This window comes from Myiozetetes cayanensis, unplaced genomic scaffold (genome assembly GCF_022539395.1).
Source record: "Myiozetetes cayanensis isolate MyiCay16 unplaced genomic scaffold, myiCay2020 scf2-11, whole genome shotgun sequence".
Taxonomy (NCBI): Eukaryota; Metazoa; Chordata; class Aves; order Passeriformes; family Tyrannidae; genus Myiozetetes; species Myiozetetes cayanensis.
Genome location: NW_026087411.1, coordinates 12,683,971 through 12,703,358, shown reverse-complemented (window position 1 = coordinate 12,703,358; position 19,388 = coordinate 12,683,971). Strand labels below are relative to the sequence as shown.

The window sequence follows — 19,388 nt, the reverse complement described above, 5'->3', positions numbered from 1 at the left end:
ACCCAGGATGCAGCTCTTTGGCTATTACTCTGTCCAAATGTGCAACATGCCACCTTTAAATCTGTAAAATTCTCTCTTTTGCTACAGATCAAGCAAGGTGACAAATTGTTCCAAATGTCAACACACTACAGAGAAGGGTATGCTAAGTATAGCAGGACTAGATAAAGCAGGACCTTCTTAATCACATTTACCATCAGATCTAGTGGACTTAGCATGCTTGAGTACATGAATACTGAATACTATAGTTTTTGGAGAAAATGTAAAATCCACACAAAACAGGAGCAGACTTGTTACTGGTATAAAAGTCAGAATCAGCAGCTTAGAGATATATTCTTGCATGTTCCCAGGAGAAAATTTTCAACATGTATGTTCATATTTATAGTCACACAGCAAAGTTAATCTCTGTATCTCCTGAGTCAAACCAGACTAAAATGCATCTTTCACAGTAAGTGTATCTCTTCAGCAAAACTTCTCAGAAATCTGTTTAATTTGAAGGATCAAATTAATAGTGAAAGGGAAAAAAAATGGAACTATCACTAAACTGCTGTTTAAGAAGTCATTTCAGGCCGTTGATTATCTTCTGAAGAATGTTATTTATTACTAATGACAAATAGGACATTCCCATGAGGATCTCTATTATATGCATATTATGTGCCTTTCTTTGGAGGACAAAGATCTGGCTTTATATAATTAGTCTTGAGAATTAGCTATTATTAACAACTGAATTAATATAGTAAATCCTTCTAAAGGAGTTTCTCACTAAGGACATTTATTTGCCAAAGTCAGACTAGAGATGTCTATATAAACACTCTTGTGATATTTCCAGAAAAATCAGTGCACCCAGAGCATTTAATGAATACTGCTAATAATAATTTGTAACAGTGGAGACAGAACATAATGTATTACCCCAGTTCCAGCCACTAAGAATTCTAATACCAGCAGGCCTGTCATAGTGTATTGATTAGAAACCATAGAGAGATGAGTTGCCTTCTTCATAATAATTTGTCTACAGCAACTAGACTAGGAAAACAGCTAAACATTCAGAAATAACTAAAACAGGCGATCAATAAGATATTATTTATTACATCACCAGTGGAGATAGACTGTTATAATTCACAAAAACTTCTGAAGTCTATTGATTTTCTAAGATACTGACTTAAAACTGAGCTATATTTTTAAATCACTAAGTTTGCATGAAACAATAGTCAATACACCAAGGTGGGTATTTCAGTCAATTTAAGATGGTACAACAACGTTGATACATTGAAGGCACAAATATATCTGAGTGCAGAATATAAAGCTGCATATGCTACTGTATCAGCTGTTATGTATAAAGGGTACTTATTGTTCTACAATAAGTAATGTACTTGTTTACAAGCTTATTCAACATATTTCTCTGAAAGTTTGTAAGAGGACGAAAAGCAATGACCTAAAATTGAAAAGCTCAAGTTTTCTAAGTATAATAAACCTACTTCTATTGATTCTCACACAGGCTCTTTATAATTGTAAGAATAATTTGGTAAAGCAAAGAATGCTTGCTCAAATGAAAGAGTTAGCATTTTTAATCTCCACATAGCTCAACAGCTTGTTATTTCCAATAACAGTAAATGAGAATCTTTTCTACTTTTCCCAAAAGGAACACTTTATTCTCCATAAGGTTATGTTGTTCATTTAAATCCACAGAGCAACACAAACCAAAAAAAGTATTAATTTTTTTTATGACAAAATAATTAACTCTGAAAGTCATGTAAAACGTGTATTTCTCTAAATATAGAAAATCCGTTCCTTTCAAACAGTACTGCAGCATAGGAAATAAAAGGTAATTACCACATAACTGTATGACAGCAATTTATTAGAAGTATTACTGCTGTATTTCGACATTGTATGCAGTTTCCCTGACAGGAAAATTTCCTTCCCAGGAAATAGTTACCTATGTATATAGACTTTTGATGTCCTTGTAGAGTTCACTAAGGAGAGCAAGCTTCCATTTCTTCTTCCATGGAGTGTGTTGTGTTCCTATTTAGAGGGCACTGGTGTAGAAATAATTCTGGAGGAGTAGGAACTCCAAACAAACGCGCAGACCAGATTTTCTCCCACCTGCCATCCTGGTCTTACAGTTTGACCTAAGTGACCTAAGGAAGGTCCATTCCAGGACAAGGGTGGTACCTGTAGAGGTTTAGCTCTTCTGTGGGTTCCTGTGTTACCCCCCAGCTTTCCTCCTGTTGAATCAGGAAGAGGTGAAGAGAGGAGACATGGCTAGGATGTTCACTAGATCCCACAAGCTTCTGGGCCTTCCATGCTTTTCACAGCTCTGACAGTAGCACTTCAACAGTAGCTAAATATCAGAAATAGGAGGACAGGCAACCTGGAGCTACAGTGCATGGAGGAGATGCCAAAGTAAGTTCTTGCCCTGGTACTCAAGCAAGAATGGGGCATAGTACAAATTCTCTGTGACTCAGTCTCCCCGCCTCTCATGCAGCGCTGTCCAAAAATGGAGGGTTTGACAAACTTTACCATATATAGTCACCAAATAAAAAAAGAGACAAGATTATCACAGCCAACAGTAAACAATACAAATCACTTCTAGCTACTGCTATAAGAGATTTCAGATTGCTATTATTAATGCAATGTTTAATACTGAGAAATAAATTGTTCTGTTAGGTGGTGTATGTGCCGTTACAGTCTTATGTGCTACATCTTGTCTCTCACACAGAACATTTTGCCAATGTCTTTTGATTTTTATAATGGTATTTGATTGGCAGTAGAAAAGAAAACAACCCATGACCATTTTCACAAACTTGCTTAAGTATTAAGTGTGTTAACAGTCTGAAATGTTACCATGTATGGGTGACAGAAAATAGGGGACAAATATATGTTAATTCATGCTTTCATAGCTCCATATTTGGAAGGTAGAATGAGCTATCCATAATTTCCAGTAGCAAGAATGACAGGTTTTTTAATACAAAAATCTGCTTTTATGGGAAGGAATAGAAAAACCTTTGTAGAGTTCATCTAGTATTATAAATTAACTTAGCCATCCTTAGCATTTGTGATCTATCACTGTGTGTGGAGAGGGAGAAAAAGATTTTCCGGTAACTTCAGTGGTACTAGACACGTCTGGATATTGTGATAACTCTACTTTCTTACAGCATCTGGTCTGTGGTATCTTTTCTTCTTCAATTATTAAGCTTCACATAAAAGGATTTTATTTGTTAATGGTTTGTTCCAAAGAGGCAAATCTAGTTTGAGAGGGGATGATAATTTAGATCTGTTACAAAAGAGAAAAACCAAAACAATATCTTATCTATATAAACTATCTTGGGTTCTCTTCCCAGAGATCATATACAAAAATCAAAGCAAATAAAAACTAAATGGATTAGACAAATATCCATACTAGTATCTCAAACATTGTCTAAGGATCTCCAAACAGTGTGCTCTTTCCAGTGAGTCCTGAGACACCTAGAAGTTCCTTTTAAATGAAAGAAATCACAAACCCACACACTTCTATATGTTGGTAACTGGAAATAAGCTGTTTAGAGTGATACAAGGCTTTAAAATAAGATATCACATCTCAGAGTATCAAAGGCAATAATCATTGACCATTACCTGTCCCTTTCTGACAAAATCAGCTCTAAAACACATGCCACACAAATCAGATTGAAATAATACAAAAAACCCGGTCCTCCTCACTTACCCCCATGCTGGTGTGGGCTTTCCTTCCATTGGCCAAGACCTAATTAGAGATGTCATTGTAAAATATTCACTGTAGAAACAACTGCTCCGGTGTGAAAGGCCGCTGTCCTCAGAGCTGCTGATTCACATGCTTCTGCAGAAGGCTGCCAGTAACCACATGGGAACCGTCAGGACAGCGGGGCAGAGCCCGGTGCACTTCCCTCGGTGCAAAGATGGAGCAACCACCACCAGCTCTGTTACACATGACAGGACAAACTGTATCCTAATAAGTTTTTGAAACAAAATAGCAAGAAACTCAAGGTATGGCAACCAAAGAACATTATTTTTAATAACGAACAAAAAATAGTAATTTCTGTGCTGGGTGAGTCAAGCCTTTATTGCTAAACCAGCTTAAACTGAAGCAGGTGGCAAACTGCTGTAATGTGTAACCAATGTAAGCACAAAAATCGGTTTCACAAATTATCTCTTAGCATTCCAGTTGTAGCAAGCAGGAGATTCAGAAAAGCTTATTTTAATTAAAAACTTTATTTTTCATTACAATTCACAGTTTATACATGGCAAGAAGAACCTTTGCCATGTGGACATTCAGAACACTGTGCTGGGGAAACAAGGGTCTTTGTTATAAGAGCATTGCTCGGTGCTGTGTCATGGAACTTTCTTAGTTTTAAAAGCGTACTCTCTGTAAATGTTAATTGACTGATATTTACACTGAATTTACATATTAACTTATATTTATTAGAAAACAAGCTAAGCATCCAAAAAACGTTAACATTCATGTCTTGCATGTTATCTAATGGTCAGAGATGCTGTAAGATTTGCCACATGAATCATGCCCAATCAGCAAAGTCCCATTCTTTTTTAATTTACACAGAGCCTAAATTATTCTTTAAGGCCTGTTCTATTCATTTTATGTACAGCCAGGTTACAATAGACTAACATAAGAAAAAAAAATGCAAAATTATCCATTCCATCCTGCATTTCTTCTGAATCTCATGTACACCTCTAAGCAAAACAGATGATACAAAATTAATGTTTTCTTAAAACCAATAAAGAAAACCCACAGTCTGGTTTAGATCCACTTCTCATCAGCCTATCCTGTCCGAACAACCATCAGTATTCAGATTGTGCTATTTATCAGCTCTTCTTCATGCCTGTACTTATATTCAGAGCCATCTCTATTTGAAATGTAGAAAGTCACAGTGATACCAGTTTCAATTGCATTCCCATGTTAGTCTCAACTCCAGCACAGGCAGTCCCTGTGACATTCAGGAAAGCACTCCAGCAGGATTCCTGGGTAAAATGTCGTGTGGCTTCTGGTGTGACTTGACTTAAAAAGTTAAGAATCCTTTTCATACTGGCATCTGGTAGAAGGTTTATGCTTATTAAAAATAGCTGCATTCTTCTGCATTGTTTTCTGGATGTGATTATTAGAATACAGCAATTAAAAGCCTTCCCTGCCTCTCATCAAAACTGTAATTTTTATTTGCTCTTGTCATCTACCAAATAATTTAGTGACAGATAAGCTGCAGATTTTTTGGTACATCTGATGCAGAGAAAAACAACTGCTGAACACTGCTTGGAAAAATAAGACCAGAAAAGAGTCTGCAAATGCTGCAAATTCTACCAGTCAGTGTGAAAAATTATCAGCTGGACCTGAGTAAAACAAAATGCTTCTGGGGGACATGTTTTCAACTTTTGAAACTGCAGTGCCTTTACATTTGGAGCTAAGAACATCAATTGATGATTGTTGAGTTTTGGCATTCATTCATGCTGGTTGGTATCCTCATGACAGACACCTTTGAAACACCATCATTTCAAGAAAAATGAAAGCTTAAATGAAATACACTTCTCATGCAAAAAAAAAAAAAAAAAAAAAAAAAATTAAACAACCAAACAGAAGTTATACAGGAACTGTAGAGGTTCTGGTTCTTCAAAAGATAAGGCACTGACAAAAATTTCTTAGGTAAAAGGCTGCATAAGAATTTCTTGCCATTTACAAATGTGTTGTAGTTCAGAAACGTCCATTCCTAGGCTCAGTAAGGTAGACCCTGAAATTTTAAGGACTGATCCCTCAAAGCTACATTGTTACCATAAACAAGTGTGATTCATTTGTGAGGCCATATGGCACATTAGAAGTGAAGAACAGTCTGGGCAGATAAAGGTAGAAGACATTGCTTGTTCCAGCATCTTTCGGAAACAGAAGTGCCATTCATCTTGGTGTCTCTGAAGAGATGCGACGGTAACTCTGGACTGTAGTTTCTGTGGAACTCATGCACACATACAAAATGCTGTTAGCACTGATCATTGACAGGGTGGAGAAGAAATGTATATGGCTAGTCTAAGCCAAGAGCTTCCCAACGGCTGGGATCCAAAGTTAGAGCTACTTAATGTTTTCAATAACGGCTATCTCTTCTGCTGCACAGTGGGGTGTCAAACCATTCATGTAAATGCTGTCTGTCTTTGACAGAGCTGGTAAGATGTCCTTCTCACTGGTGAGATGGTTGACTGACAGTGTTCTCTTGCAGGGAGTCAGGTCTTGATTGTGGTTGACGGCAAGTTCTGCAGAGAGCTTCCTTTTGATAGAGGTAGCCCGCTGGAACTTGTCATAGATCTCCACGCTCAGGCGTCTTCGAGTTTCTTTGAACTCGGCAGTGACATTGGCTGTCCACTCTGCAGCATGGGCTCTGAACTCCCCTACCTGTGGCAAAAATGAGGGGAAAAATAGGAAGCATTACAGGACCAAGGACTTTAGACATTGTTTAGGCTCAAAAGCCTAATGAGAGTGCAGTGCACCTTTGGTCTGCCAAAATGCTGCTGCTGCCGGTACATATTTCTCATGACTACAGACTCACACTTTTGCTGATAGCAACTAAACAGGAAGAAATACTGCACTAGTAAGAGTTACCAAGAATTCCTAAAACACTGTAAAAATATTTTATGGGGTTTTTTGTTTTTTGGTTGGTTTTTTTTTAATTATAGGCAGTCAGCAATACAGGGAAGCTGCAGAGCCCTGACAGCTGCAAAATACCCAGCTGGTCAGGAGATGCTGAAATTCCAGCAATCCAGGCTGTGTTATGTATTGTTACTAGGGTGTGGGGTTATTTATGAGCACTTCCACTGTCTCTGGAAAGATCCCTGGGAGACTTGGTAAAGAATTTTCTAAATTTAGACAGAAAAGGGTTTTTAAAGAAGCCTTCAGCCTGCTTGTGTTGTCTCTTTTCTGTGCTTGCTCAAACGTAGCACCAATATAGCAACAGTTCCAGTCACCTCAGCGACATGTTTGTTTACCACCCTGACTCCACTGAAACGATGCTCTGCTAAGCAGCCTGAAGACAATTGCAGCGTGGGACCTGGAGAGCTGTAACCGATCACACATGAAGGGATCGCATCCTGCCAGTTGCTGCTGCCGTGCAGTTCCTGTACGGCTGGAGGGGGGGAATTCCCCTGCTATGCACGGATCTCCAGTCAGATTGGCTGCAAGCTGCCAGTTTGTAGCATCACTACCATTTCAGAAATGTACGTAGATCTCCGCTGCCTGCTCAGTTCCTGTGCTCCAGCTCTACAGGTCCTTATAATGACAGCCTTTATGGAAAAGACTAATACAGTTTCACTGAAAACGACCATAATTTTAAAGTTCTTAAGATTTCCTTCCACTATTTCAATATTTCAGTACTAAGAAAACTGAGCCCAAGCTTTGAGAGTGGGGCTGAGGAAGGGGAGGGAAGCATCTGCTGGCAAAAGAACCCCAAATTATCCTTATTTTTCCTGAGATACAGAATGAGGTAGACAGAGGAGCTCTTCTAGATAATAGTCTGAGATGAACTATGGACTGTAATTGATATACTGCTTATATTTTTGCTCTTGTATTTCAGCCAAACCAGTGTTACAATATTAAATAAGTTATAGGTAACTAATGGAGGCACCTTTCAAAGATATTATCTCATTATAACTGCAAAGGAAATAGATTGTTTCTCTTTAAATCTCTGCACTGAATGCAGCTTAATACTTGGAAAGTATAGCACAGAGAAAATACACTTCCGATAAATACAACTCCAAAGCAAAGCATTTCAGGAGAATTTAACTCATATAAATAAATTAGTCTAATTGGTCCTGCTGAGACCAGAATTTCAATCATTGGCAAGCAAGCTTGGACTTGATAAGCACAGAAATGAAAAAAGAATTAACGCAGAGAAAAATGGGGGTTAATGGTCAGAGAAAAGTGGTCACAGGCTTATTCATGCTTTGCAGTGCAGTGGAAAACAGGAGTATAATGAAGGCAAAAATTAATCAGCTCATCTAGGAATGACAGGAAAATTTTCCCCTTCCAAAACTGAAACAAAAAGATCTCTTTACTCAGGGGTCATTTTATTACATTTGTCTCCACTTCAGTGAATTACACAGATGATGAACGTGGACCCATTATGTACATTTTCTAAAACAAGGATTATTATCTGTAATACACAGAGGACTCCCCTAGCTGAATGATTATTAGTATTTAAATCGTGCAATTAGGATCAGACATACTGCACTTCAGATCTGAAAATAATGAAATCTGTAATGCTGAAACATTTCAGCTGCTACAATATTTTTATTTGTAGTAAACAAGTAATAAAAATATGATAAATAGTACCAGTACAGACCCTGGGGCAGTTTTGTCCTTTTCCTAAGCCTTACTGAAGGCAGGCTGCTCAGGCCCTGGAGCAGATTTCTCTCTAGGGGGGCAAGAGTCAGTATATGGGTTTCTATCTTACTCTCTACACATGTATATGTACATATATATATATATATTTATATATATACCACTCACCAGCTGTGTAAGCATTTACCACACCCGTTATTTTGCTTAGGCACACATCTCCGGCATTGCATATGGTCACATTCAAGAGATGCTATCAGGCTTTAAAACTGCATCTTGGCAACTTACTAGAAGCTATAACCACCTTGAACTGGGTCCCCAGTTCCCATTTCTCTCTTGTTTGTCCAGCAAAAAAAAAAAAAAATCAACTGGCCTTGCTTCTGAAGAAAGCAAGTCTATGTAATCTCTAGGATAGACTCAGAATGAATGCCTCTCACACAGGACAAGCTGCCCTTGTTACAGTAGGTAGCTAGCTCTTGTCCATGCAAGTTATTCAGGAGAATCTTGAAATTGTAGTTGTTGGGATATCTGATGACTAAATTCTAATTAGATTTCTTTTGGGAAGCAAGTTTTGCAGCCAGCTGAAGAACAAAATAAGTATGCCTTTGGAAATAGGCTCGTTCCAATTAAGGTGATGTGGAACATTAACGTGGTAGACTCAATTCTGTCTGCCCATAAACCAAAGCTATGATGCTGGTTGATATTAAAATCATAGCAAAAAACCCAAATTGAAAAATGTTCAAAATTGAAATGCATTATTAGTAAAACAGAGGGAATTGGCATGAATAAGAAAGTAGAACTTCAACGCTGTTTGAACTGTTCATGCCCCAAATCACTGCTTTCAGCCCCCTAGCTTTCATGTAAACTGAAATATACTCAAAAATGTTACTTCTTCAGAATAAAACTCATAATTCCATAGCAATTAAGGACACAAAAGGTTATTAGAAAAGAAATGTGCAGGTTTTAACTACCAGTTTATATAAGCAACTTGCTTATATAAGTTGATCTCTCCTTGATCCATAGGGACATTTTTGTATATGTTCAGGTTCTTTCTGTCCTTAGGGTATTTTATCACACTGCATTACAGCTCCTCTTCATCTGGGTGCTGACAGCCACAAAATATCTTATGCAAAGCGATTGAAATGCCAGTTGCCTGTGCTGCTCAAAACAGTTAAATTTTTAACATACTTACCTACTGTAACAATTATTTAAATGTATGCAATTTTCTTGCCTCATTACAGCACTCAGCTCTGTAGACCCTGCAGCTGTCCTAGTTGGGGACAGTGTGACATGAGAGCATGGCCTCTTAACCACAGAATTTATTGACAGCTAAGTACCTAACATAAGGCTGAATGTCACAAAGTATTTCAAAAGCAATAGGAAAAACATGTCACAGCGATAGCACCTGACTCAGCCATACACTAAGCAGCACTAATCTGGTGGTGCTTCTCACTCCTAACCTTTAGGATTAGAAATGCCGCAATGCCACTAGTAATAGGGACACAGTCCCTAGCCCAGCTCCAGAACCGACTTACTCCACATCAAAATCCAAATTAGATTGCAAGGTGTTGAACATATTTTTACAAGGAGTATCAACTCAAACTTATTTACATTGAACATCAACAGCTGGTAACTTTATTATGCAGTTATAAAGCAGCACCTTACTGCCTTATTGATTCCAGTGAAGACAGGTCTCAAATAACAAGATCTCAAGAATTATGGTTTATAGTAACTAAATATTCCACACAGCACATGTCACAACAACAACACAAACTAAACAAACAAAGAAGAAACAAAACAAACCCACAAAGAAACTTGTCTAACAAATAAACAGCATTGACTCAATTCCTTGCCCAGCACAGGATGCTTGGCCTCCAGCTACCACTGCCTGGATACCCCATATGATCTGCATCATATCTGACAGCCCTATGGGGATGTCTCAAATACCACAGGTCATCTCCAGTAGCATCTCTAAATGTCTGTGCCAAGGTGTCTCTGTCTACCTGTGGTGGAAATGTCACATTTATTCTATTAGGTTATAATGAGAAATTGCCTCTAAACAATTTTGAACTGTGTCTACTCATTGCTGTTAAAGTCACTTGGGGTTTTTGGAGGAGTTTTTGTAGTGAAAAACAAAGAGACATCAAAAAAATACTGCATGAACTTCCTGAATGACCCAACGATTTCCACATACGGAATCACCATAATAACTCCAAGACAGACAAACTGAATTTGACAGAACTAGGAAGAAACCATGGAGAAAAAAGTGACTGTTCCTCCACTTACTCTTGCCAAAATCCATTTAAGTGAATAATGCCCTAAAAATGGTTCTTTCTCAATATCTCTAGTAGGGTCAAAACTTCCTATTAATTTTCATTGCCACAGCTTTTTCACTGTCTACCTGAGCTCCACACTTGGATAAGGCCAACAGCATGAGCCAGAATGTAAGTATGTCCAAAGGGACGCTACTGTTATAACTAAAAAAACATTGGAACATACTGAAGAACCTGCTTTGTTCTTCAGTACATTTACTCTAATCCCTTATACTTGTCAGGAGTTTGCAAATCTTTCTGAGCACTCCACTTACAAAAAAATATCTAAATAATTATGCAAGCAAAACTGCCCACCATGCAGGAAGACCACTCATCCTACTAAGTGTAGTCTGGAAAGCACAAGCCACGTAGCCATAACCTCTACACAGGTAATCTGTACTTTGAATTAAGCCACATCTGTGGTGTAACAGGAAAAAAAACAAAAACGAAAACACAAACAAAAACAAATAGACAAAAACCCAAACAAACAAACAAACAAACAAAAACCACAAAAAAACCCCAAAAATTCAACAAAAAACCCAAACAAACAACCACAAAAATGAACCAATCAAACAAACAAAAAACCCCAAAAAACAAATGCAAGTGGAATTAAGGACATTCTTAAATAGGCCAAAATGAATGTACACTTGCCTAACTTAACTTTGTCTTAGTTTTGCTTCTTTATCTCAGGGAGATCCTTGAAAAATCCCATCACATAAACATTCCAGTATAACCAGTTAATCTACTTCTATTTACAGAGTGGGAAGAAATATATACTGCTTGGATGGAACTCAGATATATGACATCAAAGTTTTGATATACTCAGGAGGAACTAAACCACTGAGTACCAAATAAGAAAAAAAAATAGCATTATAGATATGTCATGCAAGCAAATGAAAACATGTATTTTGAAATAATATATGCAGCTTTTTCTTTCATATCTGTACTTTATGTTGTTTCCCTTTGGTGTACAGGGCTCATACATTTTATGATGAGCATGTTAGTGCAAGCCAAAAAATTGAATTTAAAAAGCAAGTAGGTGAGCTGGAGGTATCCATTTTACTACATTTTAGGGGGGAAAAGCAGCCTTCCTTGCAAATATTCTTAACAGTCTAGATGTTCCTCAATATGTAATTTCTAACATTTATGCCTAATGCATTCTCCAAATTTTCATAGATTCATTTTTCCTCTCCAGCGTACTTTATCCTGTTACTTAAAAATAACACATCCAATTAACCTCTCCATGATATGCTACTCAGAGACAAAACTAGGAAGAGCATTACATGTCACATTATGCAGGCAGCAGAGTACAGTACATAACATTTTGTCTTAGCTTTCAGGAAACTCATCCAGCATTCACAGAAATTGTTCCTTTTCAAAAAATGGAGGTACAGTGAGGGTTGATGGGTTTAACAACTCAGCTGCTGGTTGAGTTCATCCCTGCATGCATAGGAGGATTTTTCTACCTGCCATCTCACTTTCTTGCAGTTCTGGGTAAGCATATACCACTTTTTCTCACCTGAGCTGCTGCTGGCCACAGCAGTTGTCTATAGGTTAAAAAAGACCAGAGTGCAGAAAAGAAAAAAACAAGCTTCACAGACATTTTTAGTGAAGCCTGTGCATTTCCAATACATTAAAGGAATTTCATTTGTAGTCCAACTAAATAAATTCCCAACCCAATTACCTGGTTGTTAGTATTTCTGTAATTATAGTATTATTAGTACATACCCAAATCCAATTGTACTGTAATCTGTGGACAGGTATTTAGAGTGTGCTCTTCTTGTCTTTAAAGGTGAAGAAAAACAGTCACAAATGCAAGAAATACCACAGGCGCCAATGAGATATCTATGCTGAACTTTCCCAGGTGTTTAACCACCAACTTGTATTCCCTCATTCTGCCAGGACCTCAGTTCTGCAGGAGACAACTCTTGCACACCAGGTCTTTAAACCAGCAGACGTTAATTTCAAAGTGAATGGCACACATGAAACAATGTGATGTCTTTTTCTGTTCCCCCACTTACCTGTTTTTCAGGTAAATACTAGAGGGAAAAAGATTCTATTTTGAGAAATTTCTGCCTCCTGGAGTAATGTTTCAGTTACATAGAGAATTGTATTTTTGTAGCCATAGGGGTCAGAAATGTTTTGGGAACAATGCTATCCTGATGGTAACTGGATTATTCAGTCCTGTAATAAGCAATGCTTGTGAGTTCATTCTGGTGAGCAATTATTGTTTGGTTTCACCCACATAACTTCCATGAGCACATCTGATGCCTTGGATGAAACAAACCACATTCTCCAATGGGAATGCAGAGAGCCTGTGAAGTTTGACTGTTTTATTTGTAGAGGAACGTCTATGGTGGCAGCTGTGGGAATATGTTTTGTGGAGATGTGACAGATGGTAGATGCAGAAAGGGCCCTTTTGGTCCATCATGGTCTGATTCAACAAAATAAAACCAGCCTAAAAATAATATTAAAAAATCATATCTACAAAACCAGAACCAGATATACTAACAGTTGACACATTTATTTTGGTTTATCTTCTTTTTTTTTTTCCCATAAATATGAAAATACCTCCTATGCTAAATATCTCCTCAGACTTATTACTGAATATTGTTCATCGGATACCTCTTTGCATAGAGCCGCACATCTCTATGCCTCAATACTTTAGACAAGTTATCGGCCTGATTATCTCAATCCCCAATTTTCTCTTTTATTATTTAATTCCAAGGTAAAAAAAGGAAGATGCTGACATTTTTCTTTCAAAATCAGCTGTTCTTTTTAGTGGTTCCATCTACCTCAGAGAGCCATCCAACCCTTCTTTCAACCTGATGAGAGTGAACGAGATCTACCTGCATTAACCACAAGAAAGTACTTAGGTTTACATGAAGCTCTACCAGTTGAGCTTAAGGTGATTCAGGAGAACAGTGTGTATTCTCTGCCTGCACTATACAGCCAATGACTTTTCTGCAACCAGAAATAGCAAACATTAGGAACTATACTAGAAGCATAATGAAACCCAAGCCACAGGCAGTTGAAAGACTGCATCAACTTTCTCCCACAGGTAAGAGACAATGACTGTTTTGTAAACTCATTGGACTTCTTTAGCTTATAAAAAAGTGCTAAAGGAAATATAGAAAATTACTTTTCATTTTTACTTGGTACTGACTCAAGAACGATCATAGTAACTACATGGTCAAGTACCAGCAAAATCTGTTTCTTTCTGAACTTTCTAATGTCAATATCAGGAGTGATATTTGGGTGAAATATTAAAGTTCCACTTTGGCTGTTCAAAACTAGTATTACAGCTGCATCCATCCCTTATGAAGGAAAGCATTCCACAGCTTCTTCAGTCCTTTTTATCCACAACTGCAAAGCATTTTCCTCAACATCAACAAAACTTCTTGCAAGGGCGTTCTGCTGAATTGGCTTTGTCTGGGGACTCGTTCTCAAGACAACTATCAAGTTCATATGCTCATTATTAATTATAGGCTTTGGTATATTTTCCTAACAATATCCAAGCACTGAGATTATCTTAAAAAAAAAAGGCAAAGTTTTCAGGGATGTTAATCACAAAGATGTAGGCTGAACAGACTCCAGACTAAATATCACTATCAATAACTTAAAGCACAGATATAGTTGTCACTGTAACCTAAAGGATGGATTATATCTTGTCTCCAAAAATTAAGATTTCTTAATATAAAGCATCATAACATACATTCTGGGAATCTCTATGGGTAATTAACTCCCAGAAATGCCACTGCTGTAACTGATCTCTCTTTAATAAATTTCTCTTATTATGAAGTATAAGTCACTTGTTCTAGTTTTACTTTTTCGAATTCAATACGCTTGCCATCACTCCCTTGCTGCATGTAGCCCCCACTGGAAGCATTTTTGTCTTCCCTAAACAGTCCATTTAGTACGGTGAGGCAAGGGAGAGCACTGTGGGAGAGCAGGGCCAGGCACAGGGGCTCTCAGGAGAGACACTGACAGTGTCCCCATGCCCACAGCGAGCACCGCAGGCTGTGCTGCTCCTCATGGGAGTGTATTTAGGCAGCATATCGCTTGTAATCAACACCCCACCAGCATCACATCAGGACCCGGTACTTAATATGCAATAACAAAACAGCAGTCTCTAAATGACTTTGTTATGCCCAGATAACAGGGATGGTATAAACAATATAAATACAACCACAGCAAGACAAGAGTGTAGCTGTTATCTTTATGTGTGTGTGTGTGCTGAATCTGAAGTTAGGCAGTCATCACTTGTCCAAACTACACAAAACTATGAGGTTTGACATCTCCAAAAAAGTGTCAAAACCATCAGCAGATTAGTTTCCCTGGGACTCTCAGAACAAGATGTTCTTTCTTATTCATTATTGAACATAATACTACAGCAGACTTGTAAAAGAGTGATCAATAGAGAAACTCAGCATTGCAGACTGTTGCTATGGTAGGTTTAAGAACACCAACTGGATGACTTAAACTCATAGAAGCGAAGAGATCAAATTGCATTCAAAAGCAGGTCAAGCATTTCTACCTTCTCCTTACACCAATACAACTCTTTATACATCTCTGAGACTCAGGGATATTATAGATGGACTGTACTCCTACTTTTTATTTTGAAGTTTCTTTTGGTTTTTTTATCCTGTTGCTAGTCAAATTTGACCAGAGACATATGATTGTATTTATAAAGATTTTATACTTTTCCGAGTTTCACAGAAATTATTAGAAACAATCACCTTTTTGATTGTGGTTATTCCTTCTCAAATAAACTTTTCTGAACATCTTGGATGTACTGGAAAAAAACCCATCCTAATGCTAGACAGAGTTCTCTTGAGATTTCTCTTGTGACATTTTTGTAGCTCTCTGCATTTTTTTCTGAAGTTTAGACCTCAAATCAAGGGACTGTTTTCCAGTAATACACCTTTCAATAACATCTGCAGCAGTACCACCACTTTCCCACAGAAACTCAATGATCCCTTGCTTGCATATCTTAAAATTGTCACCTCTATTAATCACTACCTTGTAAAATGACTTTGCATGCAATTGCTTTCACAGTATGTTTGTCGCCCCCAAATATTCCTAGTTCAGTGCTTTCTAGGAACAAACTTCATCACATCAGTTTGACCAACCCACTGAACTCATGGATGTAAAATTCTGAAATAAAACTACTGCAAACTGGCTTTTGGGGGCTATGGGGTGTAGGGGAGGGAAGGGGTGTTTGTATGGAGTTTGTTTTTGGGGAAGGAGGCATAAAAAAAGGAAAAGCCCAAACAGTTGTTTTCTTCAACAGAAGCTGATCCATCCCACTTAAAACAACGCAGAATGTATCAGCAATTGACTCACACCTTTCTAAAAAGCCTCTGATCACCAGGCTGAAGAGTTATTCCTATGACCTTCATTTCTAAGTGAACAGATTTTGTTTCTTAAAACAAAAGTAAAGAGTTCAAACATGACTGAACAACTTCTTCCTTGGTCACACCCCCTCACTAAACAGCCTCTGAGGCCTATCTGTTTGCCTGGTAGGCTGGCTCAACTCGTTAAACCTCTCAAATCTGTTTCTCTCTTGAGTCCATTTATTTTTTCATCTTTTCATGTATACAGCCTACATTTAGAGTTCCTTCTTGGGGGATTTGAGAAACAGACTCCAATTCTCTTTAAGATGGCACCCTTATGCTGGGTGAGCACCTTTAGTCTGAAGCTAGTAAAATGAAAAGACAACAAATAATATAGAGAGTGCAATAATCTCCATGGCATCATCATGTCAAACCTAATTCTGTTTTGACAGACATGAGTGACAGCTCTGTCACTGGTGCCAAGAAGATTAAACTGAATAATCATTCAGATGAGTCAAATTTTTTTAACTTGTTTATAAATATCAAAGATAACAACTGCCTCTTGAATTTCCACAAGAAGTGACTGTGATGTTTCTTATGAAATTTTAAGCTTGGTCTATAAAGCTGGAACCATATTGTTCCATTCAAAAGACAGACACCCAGCATGAAAAGCCACTTGTTCAAACTGAGCTGATGCCTAACATAAGTCAGTCACCTGGACTCCTGATATACAGTGAAGAGAACAGGCTCATCTAGGATGCAATTTGTCTCATATGGTAAAGCCCTTAAAAAATTCAGATGAGTCATCTTAGAAACACTCATTTTCTTCCACTGGCTATAAAGGAAATGTAGATGAGTAGGTCAGATATTGATATCTACACTAGAGATGAATCCTATCTTCACTGATTTGGGTGGAGTCTGGACTAGAGCTTAACAAAGAGAATATCGTGAGGTCAAGGGACTTAGGCACATAATTTTAAAAACAGAAATCTGAAGTTTATAGCCCAAATGTAAAAGATTCTTGTTTGGGTAGGCATTTTTGCTGAAAATTCTGAAATTCAGAAGCTGCTGCACACTGAAGTAAAAAAAAAATATGGTAAGGAAAAAAATCCTGCTGAAAATTTACTTTTCAAAGAGACTAAAATCAGAAGACTTTAAAAGTGCTCTGAGTAATCAGAGTAAAGAGAATAATGAATAGGAGGAAGTTTAAGGCAAGCTAGTACTGCTGAAGCTGAACTTCAGAGACAGATCACCTACTTAAGATTACAGCACACAGCATGTTCCAGTGACTTTCTGACATTTCATCTATCTTACTGTATGAACTGCTTCCAGTAGCAGATCTATCCTTCTAAAACTCCTACTTCTGTCTCTACTTGTCTTTCACCTCCCTTCCCATTTGATGCATACAAAACTCTCAAGAGTATTTCAGAAGACAAAAGTCACCTGAGCAACTGACTGATATACCAGTTATCTGGATTTTATTATCAAAATACAGTATTGTTGTGTATTAGTGCATATCTGATCATATTTGTCTCAGATACACTTGCATCTGGCAAGCTTTCCTGCTAGTATCCTGAAAAAAGAGAGATGTTCTACTTTGTTGAAACAGTGAAATACATTATACTGCTTTTAAAAACAATGCAACTGCATTAAAAATACTAATAGAACTATAGATATTAATTGATAGTCATTATCAGCATGCTCTCTTCCTGGAATAAGGGGGATTTCCTTTCATACCCTAAATATGCTATGATATTTATTTATTTATCAGTACTTTTTACCCTAGACTACAGGAAAAGGAAAAAGAGAGATCATAGAATCATAGAATATGCTGAGTTGGAAGTGACCCATTGGGATCCTTGAGACCAACTCTTGGCCCTATGTGGGACACCCCAAGAATTAGACCACGTGTCTGAGAGTGTAGTCCAAATGCTTCTATAATTCAGGCTTGGTGTTGTGACCACTTCCTTGGGGAGATTGTTCGAGTGCCCAACCACCCTCTGGTGAAATATCTTTTCCTGATATCTAACCTAAACCTCCCCTGACTCAGCTTCATGCTATTTCCTTGAGTCCTGTCACTAGTCACGGGAGTGAAGAGATCAGTGCCTGCCCCTCCTCTTCCCCTTATGAGGATGCTGAAGACCACAATGAGGTTTCCTCTCAGTCTCGTCTTCTCCAGGCTGAACAGAACAAGTGACCTCAGCCACTTGCAAATGGCTTCCCCTCCAGACCTTTCACCATTCTTCTGACCCTTCCTTGGTTGCTCTCTAATAGCTTTATATCTGTCTTATATTGGGGTGCCCAAACCTGCACACAATATTCAAGGTGAGGTCGCTGCAGTGCAGAGCAGAGCAGGACAATCCCCTCCTTTAACTGGCTGGTGATGCTTTGCCTGATGCCCCCCCAGACATTGTTGGCCCTCCTGGCTGTCAGGGCACTGCTGATTCATATTCAACTTGCCATTCACCAGGACGCCCAGGTCCCTTTCTGTGGCACTGCTTTCCAGTGTCTCATTTTCCCAGTCTGTCTGTACATCCAGGGTTGCCCCATTGCAGGTACAAATCTGGCATTTTCCCTTGTTGAACTTCATATGGTTGGTGATTGCCCATCTCTCTAATTTGTCGAGGTCTCTCTGCAGGGTCTCTCTGCCCTCAGGGGAGTCAACAACTCCTCTGAATTTAGTATCATCAGCAAACTTACTTAGTATTTGTTCGAGCCCTGCACCCAAGTCATTAATGAAAATGTTGAAGAGAACTGGGCCTAAGACGGAGCCCTGCAGAACCTCACTAGTGACTGGACTCCAGCCTGATGTTTCCCAGTCATGGCTGCCTATCAAAAGAGATATAACCTCTGTTGATACATAGTTTTATCTCCTGAGAGAAAGTAAAGAGGGTCTGTTCAACACTTACAACTTCTCTGTCTTTGTCCTGGACTCTTAATAACCATTCACTAAGACTTTGCTTCTTGGCCTTAGACTGCTGAAACCAATACAATTGATCTCTACTGAATTATCTGCTCCCACCTGTATCTAAAACATGCCAGACTACTATTTTTTTCATGAACACTATGATACAAGTAATACACAAAATCTTATGTACTTGTAGGTGTTGATAATCCATAGTGAGTAAATTTCATGAAGGAAGATTTTCAGTATCCTGTTCCCTAGAAAATATGTTAAACTATTTCAGTTTTCAGAGTGCATTAGTAATCGTTCTGTTGATTTTATCTTAGCCTCTGCCTCTCAATAGATTTCAAAGGCTACCTTTAGGTATAATGAGCTATTTCCCCAAGGACTGACATAATGTTTCCCTAAGAGAGTTTAAAAAACATACTCAGAACAAGGGTTTCATTGCACTCATTTCTATTGGAATTTCAGATAGATTCCCCTGCTATAATCTGCACTCACAGAAA

At 38.1% G+C, this 19,388-nt stretch overlaps 1 protein-coding gene across 4 annotated transcripts in view; it reads right to left on the bottom strand.

The window, feature by feature from the left end:
• Positions 1–3,994: 3,994 nt before the first annotated feature.
• Positions 3,995–19,388, bottom strand: part of KCNK2 (potassium two pore domain channel subfamily K member 2) — a 130,050-nt gene continuing 114,656 nt past the window's right edge. For all 4 annotated transcript variants that reach the window (XM_050315169.1, XM_050315171.1, XM_050315170.1 and 1 more), the window contains one exon: positions 3,995–6,391. In XM_050315169.1, coding sequence (XP_050171126.1) covers positions 6,074–6,391 — 318 coding nt within the window. In that variant the 3' untranslated portion in view covers positions 3,995–6,073. The remainder of the gene's footprint in view (positions 6,392–19,388) is intronic.